The sequence below is a fragment of the Lagopus muta genome, chromosome 2, assembly GCF_023343835.1.
Source record: "Lagopus muta isolate bLagMut1 chromosome 2, bLagMut1 primary, whole genome shotgun sequence".
Taxonomy (NCBI): Eukaryota; Metazoa; Chordata; class Aves; order Galliformes; family Phasianidae; genus Lagopus; species Lagopus muta.
In genome coordinates this window covers 42,770,953-42,787,481 of record NC_064434.1, presented here as the reverse complement: position 1 = coordinate 42,787,481, position 16,529 = coordinate 42,770,953, and the positions used below count along the sequence as shown (strand labels likewise).

The 16,529-nt window shown below is 44.7% G+C and overlaps 1 protein-coding gene across 3 annotated transcripts; it reads right to left on the bottom strand.

Annotated features, from left to right (window-relative positions):
- Nucleotides 1-99: 99 nt before the first annotated feature.
- Nucleotides 100-4,770, bottom strand: MTRES1 (mitochondrial transcription rescue factor 1). 3 transcript variants are annotated; one of them, XM_048935706.1, is made up of 4 exons: nt 4,483-4,770; nt 2,426-2,867; nt 1,655-1,727; nt 100-571 (listed from the first exon to the last, which is right to left on the bottom strand). In XM_048935706.1, exons 2-4 carry the CDS (start codon nt 2,857-2,859, stop codon nt 395-397), a joined length of 684 nt encoding a protein of 227 aa, XP_048791663.1. In that variant the 5' UTR covers nt 2,860-2,867; nt 4,483-4,770; the 3' UTR covers nt 100-394. The 3 variants fall into 3 exon arrangements, with proteins under 3 accessions (XP_048791663.1, XP_048791664.1, XP_048791662.1); XM_048935707.1 differs by lacking the exon at nt 4,483-4,770 and adding an exon at nt 4,288-4,415; XM_048935705.1 differs by lacking the exon at nt 4,483-4,770 and having other exon boundaries at nt 2,426-4,261.
- Nucleotides 4,771-16,529: the final 11,759 nt, after the last annotated feature.

Sequence of the window (16,529 nt, the reverse complement as noted above, 5' to 3'; positions counted from 1 at the left end):
AAACAAACTATGTAACGAATCTAGAAATAAAGCTAAGAAAGCAGTGCTGCTTGTGGCGTCAGCTTTCACATAACCTGATTAACAGAAACCAGGCAGCAATTAAACAGTGATCAAATTTGTCTTTATTGAGTCATTTTATATAACGTCTGTAAGGAAACTGCCTGGAGATAGGAGGGCAGAGTATTTTATCCCACAGTATCATGAAACAAAACTAACTGCAAGAAGTGACAGGCATTTACCACAGGAGCATTGATGTACACAGCAGAGGGAGATATTTCTAGCACGAGCCCTTAAAAAAGGGTACTGTCATTTTGTTTAACCAAAATTCGTATTTAACAACAAACAATATGGTTTTCTGCAAAACAAATGTCATGCTGCCACATGCATCCCCCCGCTACTTCAGTACGTCCTGTTTGGGCACCTTCAAGTTTTTCCAACGTCTTAAAATTACTCTGTATTTTTCACTCTCAGTCTTGTTAGATACTTTTTTTAAGACTACCCGCATCACTACAGCAGTTCCTGTTTCTTTATCTTCACCTACTAAGAGATCCAGCGTGTCACCAATTTTCACCTGGAAATAGAAAGAGAAGATGAGCAATTGTAAGCATTCTCTGGAGAAAACAAATTCCCACAGTCGGGGCCACATTAATGGTGCTCCTTTCGTGCCATCTGTTCTCCTGAATCTCTGGGGGGAGGAAGTGGGAAGGCTACACCAGACCCACTACAGAGCCGTCCTTCCACTGTGAGCTTTTAGGAGAGCCCTGGCAATAAGCAACAAATGTCTCCTCATGACCTTCTCTGCCAGGAGTTTTGCCCTTACTGAATTACAGCCAATGCCTAACTCTGGAAAAGCTATCATACAGGTTTATTACCAAATAGGGTTTGCTGCCAATTTTCTTCTATCAATACAGACACAAAGCAGCCAAATGCAAAATTCTCCTCCTTCTTCTAGAACACCTGAAACTGTTGTAAAGAACAGCATGGGTCAACAGTCTGTGTCTCCTCGCAAAATCCACAGCAGCAGTATGCCTTTAAAAACGAGCCCTAACTTGAGGGGAATGGGAACTAAAACTTCTTCCTGCCTTTTCACCATAGTAATGCCACCTGATCCCCCTCACGTGAAGGGAATGTAGAGGTATGCTGGTCACCATTTGGGTGAGCTCTGTTGTGAAAGAACATGGCCAGCTGAGCCTGCAACCCTTTGGCTGTGTGTGTGTTGTGTGCTCTCTCACAGACAAAATAACCTTTCCTGGGCTACCTCAGTTTCAGTCCCTTTCTATCATCAAACTTTAACCATGTGCCTATTCCACTAATACCTCAGATTTAATCACTCCTAATCCATCAACCTCATATCTATCATCGCTTCCTTCAGCAACACATAAAGCTCTGTCCTTGCTGCGACCTGCCTTCTCCTTGCTTTCAGCCCATTTCAATACCACAGGTCACCCATCTGCCTTAGGGAGCAGCACCGTACCCCAGGAATAGCAGTCACACACACAGAAAGCTGGAAGTGGTGTTAGCAATGCCCTTCACCTAAATGGCAGAGCCATTTAGTGGCTGCTTCTTCTGCCCCAAGTAAAAGGAAGGAGAAGAGCTCACAGTTTAGTTATTTTCTTGTACTGTATTAAAATATTTAAATGTTAAAGAGTCTTACAGTTCTACTTTTCTTCCATAGTTTTTCTCCATTCAGCCTGAGTTCATTATTGTAGAATGCATCTTCTACTTTACTGAAGAAAAACAAGGTTTTATTGCATTGACAGTATGCAGCAGAACAAATGCAACTGTTCACTTGCAAACACACAAGAAAACCATTCACATGCAAGGCATATTTCCACAACTCTAATTTGCACATAAAGGATTACTTATTTTAGGGCAGGACAGTCTTGAACTGGAAGAAATCTTTCACAGATGGTAAATGAAATAGTAGACAGAGGGTGCTCTGTGCTATAGGTAAAAGAAACAAAAAGCTGTTTCTGAAGAGTTGTCTCCTGAACACCCAACAAATGAAGTCCTCCGTCCTGCACCAGCCACTTCAATTGTTTGTAAGTGATCAGATTATAGTAACAACACTGCAATGTAAGGCTTTTATACGTTCAAGATCAGGCTTATTGATGTAGAGTGTACATATCTGGCTGACCCAGTGTGTTAGATTGACCTTACCCTCATCTATTTCTACAGCCATTAAATAGCATGTTATTTATTCCCTCTGTCTCAAATTAGATCTTTCTGCATTACTTAGTACGTTTTCTTCATTTTAAACACATGGTAATTGATAGAAAATGCCCCAAACAAACAACAACACCCCAGATATCCCAACTCAAAACAGCTATATTAAAAAGTGGGTATTCTAACAATGAAGGGGATCAAACCTCCAGTGTTATCTACATGCCATCTCTCTCACCAGCAGGTTCTTTTTCATACTTACTTTCTTGCAATGTCTAAGCCAGCTTTCATGACCACGTCATATCGTAGAGACTGCACCACTTTTTCAAGATCTTTGTAATCTTTTACTACGCTGGGGTCATTTTCCAATTCATCTTCCAAATCACTTTCTTGTTCATCTGCCTCCTCCTCCTCCTCCTCCTCTTCCTGTACAGTTTGTCTGTTTCTCTTAGAGCTTTTGCTACTTTTGTTCCGCAGAGAGAGTACTGAGACATACTCTGGAGAAAGTCTTAGTGTGCAGAGTTTTACTGGGAAAAAGCTAAACCATCTTCGGTCATTTATTGTGCTTGCCTGACAGCTACAGAAAATGCTTCTTCTCCAAGAGGGAAAGAGTTTATTAGAGGGGAATTTCTCCCACAGTCCAACCCAAACATTCAGTTTTCTAAACACAGTGATGGGGAGCCTGAAGCCAGTCATAGTACACCCTAAAATGAAATAAGCATTCATAGTTAAAAACAAGCAAGCGCTTTGATTACTCGGAAGGATTTCTCCAGGGACAGCACAACAGTTAAAACAAACAGACAGATGGTTATCTAGTTCCCTTGCACAGTGCACCATCTAAACGCAGTAGGCATCCTGCTGTGTTTTCTCACACACTGCTCATCACTACCGAGAGGTAAAGTATCAGACAGAAGCCAGCACTGAAACCCCCAATGGAATAGAATACTCTGTTCCTCTTCTGCAGTTTAATATTAACTGTTTAAACATACCTGTGGCATTTTGCTCCCTCCATTTAACACACCATTCGTAAAAGAAGCAGCCAGGTAGCTATTTCATATATTATACAAGGGAAGATTTAGGTTGGATGTCAGGGGGAAGTTCTTTACTAGGAGAGTGGTGAGGTGCTGGAACAGGCTGCCCAGAGAGGTTGTGGAAGCCCTGTCCCTGGAGGTGTTCAAGGCCAGATTCCTGGGCAACCTGGTCTAGTATTAAATGTGGAGGTTGGTGGCCCTGCATGTGGCAGGGGGATTGGAGATTCATGAGCCTTGAGGTCCCTTCCAATCTGGGCCATTCTGTGATTCTGTGTGATATTTCATAAAAAGCAAAGGGAGAGTTATGCTTGCTATGACTCCTCCTTGGTGAAAGCAGCCTGTTCGATACCATAAGTAAAACCCCAAGAGTTGAAGGTTTCTAAACTCCAGGCTCTGCTCAGACCATGCTGCTGCTGGCTGAGGGAAGGCTGCAAAGTGCTCCAAGTGGGAATGAGCACCACCGCAATACTCCAGCAGAAGCAGCTCAGCTCTGCACACCGCAACAGGACTGGGGCCAGCAGCCCTGGTGCTGCTCCTTTTGAGGCCCACCTCTCAGCTGGAGGCACCTTTCTAGCCAGATGTGACGCTGGCTTTTGTACAGCTGTGTGTGTACTGCTTGACACCAGAGGTTGTGCTCCTGTCCTGATACCAGAGTGAACTCTGCTGAAAGCAGAACGGGATTCCTGTGCAGTCAGCCGCAGTAGTGAAAGGTCCGTGACTACTGGTGGCAGAAAAATAGCCACAACCCCCACGGCTCTGCTCACACCACAGCAATTACAACTACTAGGCATACAATTGAAAATTTTAGGACGGTGTGCCGCTCCCTGAAGACTTAACGCCTTTCCTCAAGCCGGGGACAAATTGCTAAAAGTTCTCTGAAGCGATCGCTGTTATTTTAAACCGCCGATCCAAACCCGCCCCGGGGGCACAGGAGCTGCCGAACCCCGAGCCAAGGGCGGCTCCCCGGCCGCCACCCGCCCCGGGGACGGCGCTGAGCTCGGAGCGGAGCTCCCAGCAGCGCAGCGCAGGGCCGCAGACACTGCTCCAGGCGGGCGGCTGCCGCAGCTGAGGGCAGGCCCAGCGCGGCCCTCACCTCGGCCCAGGCCCCGTCGCTGACAGCCGCCCTCGGCCGCCGTCCCGGCGAAGGCCGCGCAGCCCAGGCCCGACCGCGGCCCGTTCTGTCGCTGGGGGTCACGGCGGCCCCGCGCTTCCCTCCGCCCCGCGGCCTCGGCGACGCGCCGCCCCGTTCCGGAGGGAGCCTCGCAGCAGGGCAGGCCGCCGCGGTTACCTGAGTACCCCAGAGCCCCAGGCCCGGGCCCGCCGCCGCCGTCCCTGCGCCGCTGCTGGCAGACCGGAGGCGGAGTCGCCTCAGCCCGCGCTCGGCGCCCTCTGCCGGGGCCCGGCCGGCTGCCGCGGAAGGCGGGGAGCGGGCCGTTTCGCCTCTTTGTGCCCTGACGGCCCGCCGGGCGTCAGGGACTCGGAGGATCCCCCGGCTTCGCTGGCTCCTCAGCCGTCTGGAAACGGAGCTGCTCTCGCGAGAGACAGGCCTGGCCTCGGCCATCTGCCGTCGCACCCAGGCTGGCACGGACCGCGTCCCGTTTGGTGTCATAGAATCACAGAATATCCCAAGTTGGATGAGACCCAAGCAGCTCCACACCGTACCGCCCAAAATCAAACCCCGTGTCGAGAGTGCTGTCCCAGCGTTCTGTGAACTCTGGCACTTGGGGCCGTGCCCGCTGCCCTGGGCAGCCTGCTGCATGCCCACCGCCCTCCAGTGAAGAGCCTTCCCAGAATGATATATTTTTCCTGTGTGTGTATATATACACATATATTTATTTTTTATTATATTTACAACATACCTATAATTTTCCCTTTACAACAACTGCTGAAAGTGCAGAAATAAATTACTAATTTAGGTCTGAGTACTCCTCCTGCCCCGAAACCTCTCCATGTAAACCAAAGATGCTGGATTTTCTCATCTGTCATTTCCAGAGCTGCTTTCTGCCACCGCACGACCAAACCACAGGGACTTCAGTGTTAAGGGCCAGAGTGTGTGCTTTCTGCCCCTCTGCCTGCATTCCCAAGCCAGGAAACGGGAAATGGAAACCTCTCCCAAGAGAAATGCCTCCAGCAGATGTCCAAGTCTCTCGCCCGCTGATTCATTTGCACAATGACAATCTAATCCCAGTCACACCATATCTTGGGATTCTCACGTCTTTAGATTCGTTTCTTTCCTTTACTCTGCATTTCCCTTTTCACACCTCCACCACCAATGGCTATCCATAATCCCTTCTCTTTGCAGCTCAGCCATTAGCCAGGTCCATCCCTCTGCCACACCTCACTCGCACCTCTCCTTGTGACCACTTTTCAGCTGCTCAGCCTTTGGGAGATTTTCCTTATCCACACCAGATGGGTACAAGAGTGCAGTCACATCCAACCAACAGCATCTTGCCTTGATGCAAAGAGCTGTGCAAAGTTTGGGGTAATTTTGGCAGACGGAAAAGCACTTCACCTTTGAATTTCTACTTTAAAATGCCCTTCACCTCACTTGGCAGAGCAATCCTCCCTTAGAAAGTTATCAGCAAGTATAGGAAGTGGTGTGGGGGTATTGTTGCATGGCAGCTGTGCAGTTAGCATGGGCATTATAGTTGATAGCTTAGTTTTAACACCTGCGTAAGTTTTGCCATTAAATTTTTGAAGGAAAGGTTTTTATGTCAGGGATATTTTGTAGCAAAGCAGTTCTTTGGAAAGTTATTTCCCTCCTTGAAAGCCTCATTGGAAAGGAAGCTGCAAATATCTTTACATCTTTGTTTTGAGTGTTCCATTGCCCAGGTCAGAGAGATTCTGACCAGTCTCAGTAGGGAATACAGCTGTTAGTTTTTTTGTACTTTTCATCCATGCATCTTAAAATATACATACATCATTATCAAGGAAAAAAATCAAGTACAAGCCACTTTCTTGCATTCATAGTGACATATGAGTCAGAACAGAAAATGTATCTCTAAACAACAGAGATTCCCTGAGCAGAGTTGCTAGCTCCCCAATGGAAAAACAGAACAAAACAAAACAAAACAAAACAAAATGAAAAAACAAAAAACCAACAACCAATTTTCCATTCAATCTGCTCTTTTCAGAGCCTTAAAATGTGATTTGACTCATGTAGGATTAAAGAACTTGTCTGAAGTGCCTTTATCTTCTATATCTTTCAAATATGATGATATAGAGGCCCATTTCAAATCCAGAATGCAATTAAGTCACTGCTCAACACCCTTTCCTGTAAGACTTACAGTCTTCAGAATGTGAATTTTATTGCTCTCAGGTCCCTCTTCACTCACAGAGAAAATGTAACTTGGCAGCCAAAAGCAGGCATCATGCACCTGGTTTATTTCCCCATTGCACAGCTCCAAACTGGACATCACCTCTGTCACACTCGCTCCATCTCCCAGTCTAGCTACAACAACAACTGCTGCAGTTGTTCTACTTAGGAATACTTCATGTTACTACTTTGTCTCTGCCATGATGCCAGACCTTGCCAAGGTTATCATCAGGATCCATTCTGCCCTGGGCTGCAAAGGAACGTCAGTGTCGTGCCTTGTCACCAGGTTCCTCTGTGCTGCAGTAAGAAGGGCCATGAAAACCCTCATCCTTAAGATTTACGCTCCAGCTGTGTGGGGTCTTGGAAACTCCCAACCTAGGTTATTAAGTGCACATTTTGATGACCAAAAAGAAAAAAATAAAGGCAATGTTAATGACTTCTACTTTAATTACATCAAACCATCTTTGTAACCAAAACACTCAGACTGGGTAAAGATTGCAGTGCAATTTATCTCTTTCTCCAGTTTACCGTTAGATGGCAGTGATTGGCTCCCTGACAAAGCTCTGCAGGCTCAAGCTGCACACACAGAAGCTTTTCTCAAAAGCATTTTCATTTTGTGCACTTCCGTATATATTCTACAGCATTCAGCCATAAAAAAAATTAGTCTTCTTACTCTGATATCTCAGAGAAAATTCTTGCTAGCGTTTAACTTGTATGTTGTGTCTATAATCAAGGAATCCTTCCACCACTGCTCAGGATTTTTTGTTTCCTTTCTTTTCCTGTGAAGTCAGTCAAGTGACAGCAGTACCAGATCTGTTGGTACTCGTTGAATCTAAAACTGAAGTCGAGACCACCATACAGCTTTCCTAGCCCTGTTAGTAGCTGTAGCTGTACCATTATACTCTAATGCTATAACTCTACCTCTACACAATGCTCACCTCACTAGACTACTTGTCACTGCAGAATTATCTTCAGAGTCACCTTGCTGTAACTACACACCCTGTAAAACACACTGCTTATTTAAAGGTGCACTGAAGGTACACAGCTGGTGTTCTATGCATATGTATATGTCCTGGGAAAACAGAGTGTCCCGGTGTGAGCACCACCCTTAACTTTGTCCATATTCATTTAAATAATGAGCTAAATCTCCCTGACCGCTAATTCACCCCTTCCAGTATTACATACCGACTGCAACTGATAGATACTCTCTTCTCTTAGTCCACAGTCTGGAGACAATTCCTCTAACTTGTTGTTTACATCCAGTCCATGTCCAAATAATCTTACCACCTCTTTCTCTAAAACACATCTCTGAAAGCTGATCCTTCCTGCAGCAGACACTCTTTTTCTGGTCCTTCCACTGCTGCCTTTCCAGTTGGCACACTGTTCTACGCAGTTACCCATAGCATATACTGTGCCATTTTTACCATGAAATGTTGTGGGATTTTTTTTTCCTCTATAGGATTCCTTTAATGTCTCAAGCCCCTGAGTATGCTGAATCTTGTCTCCTTTACTTACTGACTCTTTGAGTTGCCATTTTATCTCCTCCAATAGCAGCGGTGTTACGAATTTCTGTCACTTTTTATTGCAGCCACTGTGTCACCCTGCACACAGAATCCATTTCTCTTTTACACTAGAATGCCCATTGAGCCATAATCAGAAAGAAAAAGAGGATAGGCAGTGCTGACTACTTTAATCACTACTAAAGAAGCTGATAGAAGCCATCCTAATAATTCATAGCACGGTGAGCCACCAAGACTAGAAATTAACAGGCTGCTGGACAGTGAAAATCAGTTTTACATCAGTAGCTAAGTATCAGGGAGGAAAAATAGCAGCTTTCTTTAGTTAGCCTGGCATTCAGTCCAGCTACCCACAGGTTAAAGGCTTCATGGTTTCACTGCTAATTCTTCCACTCCTCAGTTTGGTGAGAGGTTTGCAATGAGAAATGTTTTTCCTCCTTTCCTTGTTTGGTAATAAGATACAATGTCTTTGTTTTTGTAGAAAAAGCTAATGTACTGGTTTTTAATACAGGCTTGTGGAAATTCATTCATTCTGCAGTGACCATGATTGTACTAGCTTTGATTGCAGCTCTAGGATTTATCTAGCTCCTGCTAACATCAGGTGGCAAATGCAACAAGAAGGAAAAATAATCAGCTAAGCATTTGTTATCTGAAACTTACTTATTAGCCAAAACAACTACATATTCCATGAACAAATGTTAATTAGCTTGAATTATTTATTTACTTCTGTTTTCTCTGTATTCTTCTCAGATTAATGGCTTTACTACTTAGAATGTAGCGTTCTCTTCTCTAATTGATAGCACCTAATTCAAGATACACACACAAATAACTTTAATATAATTAATCACCAAAGAGAGATTTTAGATTGTTCCCTCATCTGTGTACAGTTAAAAAGCATTTATTTGTTTGCTTGTTTGTTTTTGTTTGTTTGTTTGTTTGTTTTTTGTAATGCTTTATCTTGGGTTTGCTTTTAAAAGCAGAAAAAAAGGCTGTTTTCAAAGTACTTCACATTTCATTGTGACTCAGAGCCATTACCCTCAGTAGCATGTACAAGCAGTACTGCATCAGGAAAGAGAAATGTATCTGTAGACTTCAATACACTTTTGACATATATAAAAAATAAAGAAAATAATATAAATAAAAGTGCATTGGGGATGGATGAAATGTCAGAACAATCATATTGTTTGGAGTCAAGGATATCTTGTCCAGCATTCAGGTCCAGAAGCATGAAGAGAATGTGTGAATTACACAGAAGGAAAATCTATCTTCCATTAAAGCGTGTTCCTGCAATAATTTCCATTTAAACTCTGGATGTTCTCACTGACAAATGTTCTATCCCTCCCTGTACCTTGTCTAATATCTCGCAGTAAAGAATTTCCTATCTAAAAAGATACCTGAAGTCTTAGCATGATCAACGATGCAGCTGTCCATCTTTTCAATTCCCCAACTGGTCCCTTTTTCTAGGACGAAATGGAAAGAACAGCTGATCTATCTTCTATATCTTGTTCATTTATGCATCTTTTAATCATATTCATTCTTGTTTTGTCTTATAAAATAAACAGCTCCAGCCTGTTCATCAGAATTTTCCCTTCTTCCTTTAAATTTACCTTAAATGAGAAAATGGAGCAAATGACTTTTGCTCCATGTCTTTAGACCTGTTATCCAACAGTAAGCCTGATGAGTTCAAGGAAAGCCCTGCCTTGGTTTCATCCCATACCTAGCAATACGATACCAAACTACTCCTAGGCAGGATTCAGGGATTGGCCTGGGCCGTGGACTACTGCCTTACAACAGACAGTTTAGATTCAGCAGCTCTTTTCTGGAGCCTAGCAAAGTTTAGTATTTTGTATGTGGCTAGACATGTCAGTTGGTCTGAAGGCTAGAGAACAGGCTTACCTTCTGTTTATTTGTGTTGATGTCACCCAAGAGTTTATTTGACTTAGAGAGAAAGGTGTGCTTTCAAGCAGACCTGAATCCACACTCCACTGTGCGAACTGAACAGGAAGTCATAAGATCCATTGGTATTAGGGCTGCTATTCTTAAACATTTATTGTTGACATTATTTTAGACTTAGGATTCCAGGGCTGAAAACTGTAGATTAATTTACTTCCATAACTGTACACCTCTAATTAAGCAGCCTGATTCTGTTTGCTTTTTTGTTTGTTTTTGTCTCAGTTTGGCATAGAAGAGAAACCTGTTACAGCGATGGTTTGGATCATACCAGTAAAGGCCCATTTATGAACACATGTATAACTGAGTGCAATCATAAGTTAACACCAAGTGGATATTTACAGTCCCACCAACCCTGTCTTCCATTAAAATCTCTACTAACAATGCCAAAAAACAGACTGTAAACCCTCAAATGGAAGAAGTAATCCTCAAAATATATTCCAAGTGCTCAAATCAAGATGCACACCTAACAGCATTGGCCAGATCTATAAAATTAGTTTCAACCAATCAGAATTTCAAACTTGTTCTGCAATGCTACTGAAGATGCATTTGTAAAGAAGGATGCTTCAAAAGAGCTGGGAAGATTTGATTATGTGGCTGCAGATCTGATGCTCTGGCAAGATAGATCCTTCCCACTAAACCAGCAGCAAGAGAGCCAGCCTAGATAAGGAAAATATACTGTTCTTATATGTTAGTAAATACTGACCTGGGAGTTTCTCAAGGCAAAATCCAGGAAAAATGGACAACAAAGAAGCCTACCACCAGAGGATGTCAGCATAGATCAGCATATGCAGGCTAGACAGTGCACACTGGGAAGCTGCATTTCTCTCTTCCAAGTTCTCCTTTGTAAAATGATCAGGATCTAAAGTATCAGCACATGCTCACAGTTGGGGATTAAGTAAAATAATACAGTTATGACCCAGGTGACTACTGAGAGCTGCAGTGCACTCTGGCATGAGCTTAAAACGGATGAAGAGCCTGAGATGTGCCATAATGTGAAGAAAGTTTCGATCTATACACAGCCAAAGAATGAAGAGCTGGTTGGGAGCACTGGATCCAGAGATTCTCCCTGGCAATTGATGCTCCTAAAATATTTAAGCTTAAATGGATCAAGACCAGAAGATAAAGGCAAGAGAAAATTAATGGCTATGTCAAAATTAGTTCTCATGAATTCCATTCAGTGCTCTGACTACACTTATTTTCCTAAAGCTTGTCCAGATTCAAATGCATTACTTTTAAGTTTCAGAGACTTCTTCTCCATTTCCTTTTATGGATGACTTCTGTTTATTGATACCTATTTCAGCGGATCCTGTTTGCTAATATCTTATGCAAAGTAACGCAAATTTTGCTTCTGATCACTAGATTGAAAATGATGTCTATTGCAAAGTTGAACCAACTTTAAAGTCATCAGCAGAATATGCAAGTTGATTTCTATTTAACCCAAAAGATTGAAATAGTTTTAGCCCTTCTCTTTGTTATGTGTTCTCACCAAATATGACATGTTTAATTAGGAGAGATGCTGAGTGCTCTTCTGACTTTAAAACATAAAGGAAGCAGAAAAGTGAGCGTTTAAAAATGGTACCTAATAACACATCTCAGCACCATGGAACCTCTTAAAATACACAGCAGAGGGTGTTTTGAGAGAGTACATCACCTCTTAAGAGAAAAAAAAAAAAATCAGAAGTGCCTATTGGCCACCAGATAGCAGTACTTCACTTTGTACAGTTCTAAACTCAGTATTTCTCATCTCTGTACAAACATCCATACATCGTGTCCTGGTGTCTTGGTCAGATAAATCTTTAACAGAATCCATTGGAGAGTTCCTCTTCCTTGCTGCCAATACATGTGCCATACTTGCCTGAGTATTTCAGGAATATTTCAGAAATATGACCTCAGAACATAGCCTTTACATAGTTCCCTTATTTTAGTATTTTATCACTTCTGACATATATTTTAAAACCTCTGCATTTTATTTCTTTAAAAGACCATTAAGCAAATAGCTTGTCTAACATTTTAGCAAGAAGAAATATCTCCTTTTCCAATGTAGCTTGTTAAAATACCAGAAGTGCAATATACTGTATAATGATAATTAGCATTGATACAGTGCTCTGTATGTTCAAGTCACCTCACATGACCTTTGCACAAGCCTCACTAAAACTGACTTCCAGACCTCAGGTAAATGCACTGGGTAGAGAGAATGCGAAAGGCTGTCTGATTGCTACTCCATCATTCCCACCTGTCTTTGCTTTGACTAAGTGTCTCAGCTACTGCTGTAACCCTGGGGGATCATGCAACAGCTGTATCACTGCTTTTTCTCCAATAAAAGGTGGGAGGGGTTGTAAAGGAAATTATCTGCCTGCTTTATGCTAGAATAGTCTTTGTTGTGGCTGTTGGAAAGCCCTAGCAAGGTTACATTCCTTTGGCATCTCCTGCAGTAGCAGAATGGGGATCTGGTGTCAGAATAGTCTAAGGCCTCACTTCATTGCTGTGATTCACGTGACTGCTCCCATAGGGGATTCAGATATCTGGAATCATGAAAATCCAACTTCTCATCATCAGCTTTAAGCAGACAACCAGCAAACACTCAGAAACATAAGATCCTCAGTTTCAAAGATTGGTACAGACTATGCCTCTAATAGTAAGGAGCTAGAGCCTCGATATGTTCAGAGATTTTAAAAACAAACACACACCAAAAACCAGAGAAACATTACCCCAGGAGTGCTTCACGAGTGCTTTGTGTAATACTCTGAAGACCTTTCATCTTGGTGTAGAGTAAGGATTGCATCAACTCAGTGAGGCAGAACCTACCTGGGAGGATTCACAATACAGCTACAGTGTGCCAGAAGCTAGAATCTTATGTGCAGGTTACAACTGGAAGAACCTCCTATTCCACTTCTTACACAGGTTTCCTGCTCTTGGAGGAATAATGATAACAATAAAATATTTAGATCCAAAGAGTGTCTGAAACCGCGAGCTGTGTCCTGAAGCCTGAGTACTGGTGGGAAGGCACTCACCCAACAGCCAAGGGGAAGGTCGAGCCTCATCTCCTCAACCCTTCATCTCTTGTTTCTATCATCTGGAAATACAGCTTTCTCTACCTGTCCTTCCTTCAGCTGTGAGCTCAGTTTTTAAATGAAAAGCCTGATGTTCTGAGGGAACTGGGACTGTCCAGTCTGGAGAAGAGCAGACTTCATAACTCTCTATAACTCTCCAAAACGGGGTTGTGGTGAGGTGGAAGTCGGCTTCTCCTGTGTAGTGATAGGACCAGGGGAGGTTCAGGTTGGAGATATGAACCATTTCTTCTCAGAAGGAGTGGTGAGGCAGTGGCACAGGCTGCCCGGGGAGGTGGTGGAGTCACGGTCCCTGGAGGTGCTCAAAAAACGTGTGGGTGTGGCTCTGAGGGACGTGGTTAATGGGCATGGTGGGGATGGGCTGGTGGTTGGACTAGGCGATCTTAGAGCCCTTTTCCAACCTTAGTGATTCTATGATTCCGTGATCTTTATAAGAAGAATTTATCTCGAGTAATTGCAACTCGATCCCACGCCGGGGTCAAGTGCCAGAGCACGAGGTGGGCCCAAGACAAAGGCACACACGTTCTGCCTGCAGTACCCATAGCCAGGGAAACAGCTCTGCCCCGAGGCCGGACATCGGCCGCGGTGGCGGCGCACTCGGCACTTCGCGGGCGGCGCAGGGCCGGGCCCGGAGGGCGGGGGCGGAGGTGCGGGGAGGAGGCGGGGAAGGCGGTGGCGGCGGGGCGTGACGGCAGCCCGCGCTGCTATAAAAAGCCCGGGCGCGGCTCAGCCGTCTCGTTCGCTGTCGCAGCGGTTGGGACGGCAGTAGTATCGGTGTGGCACGCAGCGGAACAGCAGCAGAAGGGTATGGGGACGGCCGTGGGGACAGCGCTGGCGGCGCGGCTCGGCCTGGGGCTCCTGCTCCTGGCGCTCCTCCTACCTACGCAGGTGAGCCTTGCCGCGGGAGACGGCAGCGCGGCCTCGCGGGGACCCTCCCGGAGCGGGTGAGGGGCGGGGTGCTCCTTCGGGGAAGCCTGCGGGAGGGGCCCGCCATCTCGCCGACCAGAGCCTCCTGGCTCTCCAACGGGGCGAGCTCGGGCGGGGAGAGGCAGCTCGGCGCCGGGCGGGTGGGCTCGGTGCTGTGAGGAGAGGTTGGCTCTCGCCCCTTTGTCTGCGGGATCCTCGAGGGAGCGGTGCGGGCGCTTCGCCTCTGTACAGCGCCGCGTGGCGAAGGAGCATCGATTCCCCGCTGAAAAGAAGAGGGATAAACCCCTCAAGTAAAGCCGAGCGGCCCCTGACAATAAACGAGACTTAGAGCCCGAGGGCGGTCAGTCTCGCTGTTGCGAGCCCCCAAGGTGCGGGTGGGGCACGGCAGGGTGGGCGGCCCGGGGCTGGCTGCGGGCATCGCCGTGCTGGCCGAGCTCCGCCAGCTGCTGGGGGGAGGGCGGCAGCGCGGTGCTCGTCCACGATGCGTGGACGGGTTCCTCAGAACTCCTCGTGAAAAGGGCTGGTAACGCTGCACGGTGCGAATAAGCAGCGAGGAGCTTTTTAGAGGCTGTTTCAAATAAGCTTGCGCTTTTGTTTGGGAATAAAAACTTCGTCCCTTTTTCGTTGGCCTCAGTAGAGTAGGATCAGATCGTGTGGGTGCCGATGTCTGTAAAGGGAAGGTAGGAAGCTTTGTCTGAAGTCTCTGAGCCCTCCCTTCATGCACCCACCCAAAATCCGGGCTTTGTGCTCGCACCCAATGTAACTTAAAAAATATATATATATCCCAGTGGGGAACAGGGAAGGAGGAGTGTTTGTGAAGACTAGAGAAAATTCTGGGGCGGGGTGGGTCTTACCTCCTAACCAGTTTATAGGGTATTAACTCTGCAGTTCTGTATTGATCACTTACTGACTGGTTTCAACAGAAACTTCACTGTTTTTTCTTTTTTTTTTTTTTCCAAAGTTCTGCAGTCTTGAATTGTTTCCAGTATGTTTCTGCTTGCCAAAAATCTTAACTGTCAGAGGCTTTGTACTAGCCTGGTATCTTTCTGTGATGTGCTTTTACTCAGAATGCTGGAGGGATACGGTCATGCAATGTATTTAACACTGATTTAGTAGCTCCAGTGTTGAGGTACAACATATATCACTTCTGCTAAAGGCAATAATTTTCTCAGCAGCCCTGGCAATACAAGACAATAAAGACTTCTTTTATGGAGAGTATTTACTAAAATAGTTGCTCATTAAAGAAAAAATAAATGTTTTTACTTCAGCAAACCCTCCTCCATTGTACCAGAAGGCTCTAATTTAACACAGGTTTGCTGGTGCAGAACTACAGCCAAGCTTGCTGAACTGTGCATTTTTTCCCCTCTCACCCTCACGAGTCTTACCTTTGTTTTCCACCCTTACATATTGCACATCTTCTATTTGAAGGGAAGAACCAGCTTCAAAGCTTAGCTTTCAAAGTTTTCCTGTGTCTGTAGGGTATAGCTTGATACTGAAGTTACAGAAGATGCAAATTTCTACTGTTTTGCCACTATTAATGCAGAGTTGTGTGGGGATTTTATTTCTATTGTTCTTTGTCAGCATCTTTTCTATTTGTTGGTATTGTATGGACTTTTCACTGCACATCTTATTGTCTCTGCATGCCAATAGGTTTTGATTTAATCAGTATAATTCCATTAAGTTCTGCAGTTCAGTACTATTGCCACAGCATTTTAGCCTCCCCTTTATTGTCTTGCAAAGCCCACTTAAATAGGCCCATCATTCCTTGAAAAGAATCCAAAAGACTGCCTACCTCCTGATTTTGTTTTTAAAGAGGGGAAAAAAAAAATCACTTTTCATTAACTTTTTCTACCCATATTCTAGATCTACTGTGATCCCAATGGAACAAGTCCAATACCTTCAAACAATTCTTCAGCAAGTTCCACTTTGCCAGCCACCGTAAATTCACTGAACAGTACCACCGTTCAGGGACATGGAAATGCCCTTCACTCCGCCACAAGTCTCCTTTTCATTCTCTCAGTTTCTCTTCTGTATTTTTGCTGTTAGAAGAAGGGCAGGAAAATGGCTACCACTCCCCACCCCGTTTCCTGAACCATCTGAGGTGGCTAGATCTTTGACCTAGCATGAAAATGAATCAGTCCAAACTCTGCATCAAACCAGCTTGGTTCCACTCCATACTGTAATTAGTACCAGTCTGATCTAGAGAAGCACCCCCACTGTTTCTGACTTTCCAAAGCTGACCAATGTGAAAAGGATTTGATCATCTTCGGCATGGAGGTGAAACAATGTGCTCTTTCACCAAACAAGTTTGAAATTGGCGTAACGATGGAAGCAAAAAGAGACAGAATTGACACCCCCTGATTTAAAGCTGAGAAGAAATACAGCGTTCACAATAAGGATGGATGATAACACTCCACCAAGACAGAAGGCTAGAGACTTTATCTACCGCTTAGAATGATACCTTGAAGAGGTTTTTGCCCTCCATTTAAGTTCAATAAAGTCAGAGCTCCTAAAACCACTAGGAAACGAAAGCTTGAATGGTTCTGTTTCTCAC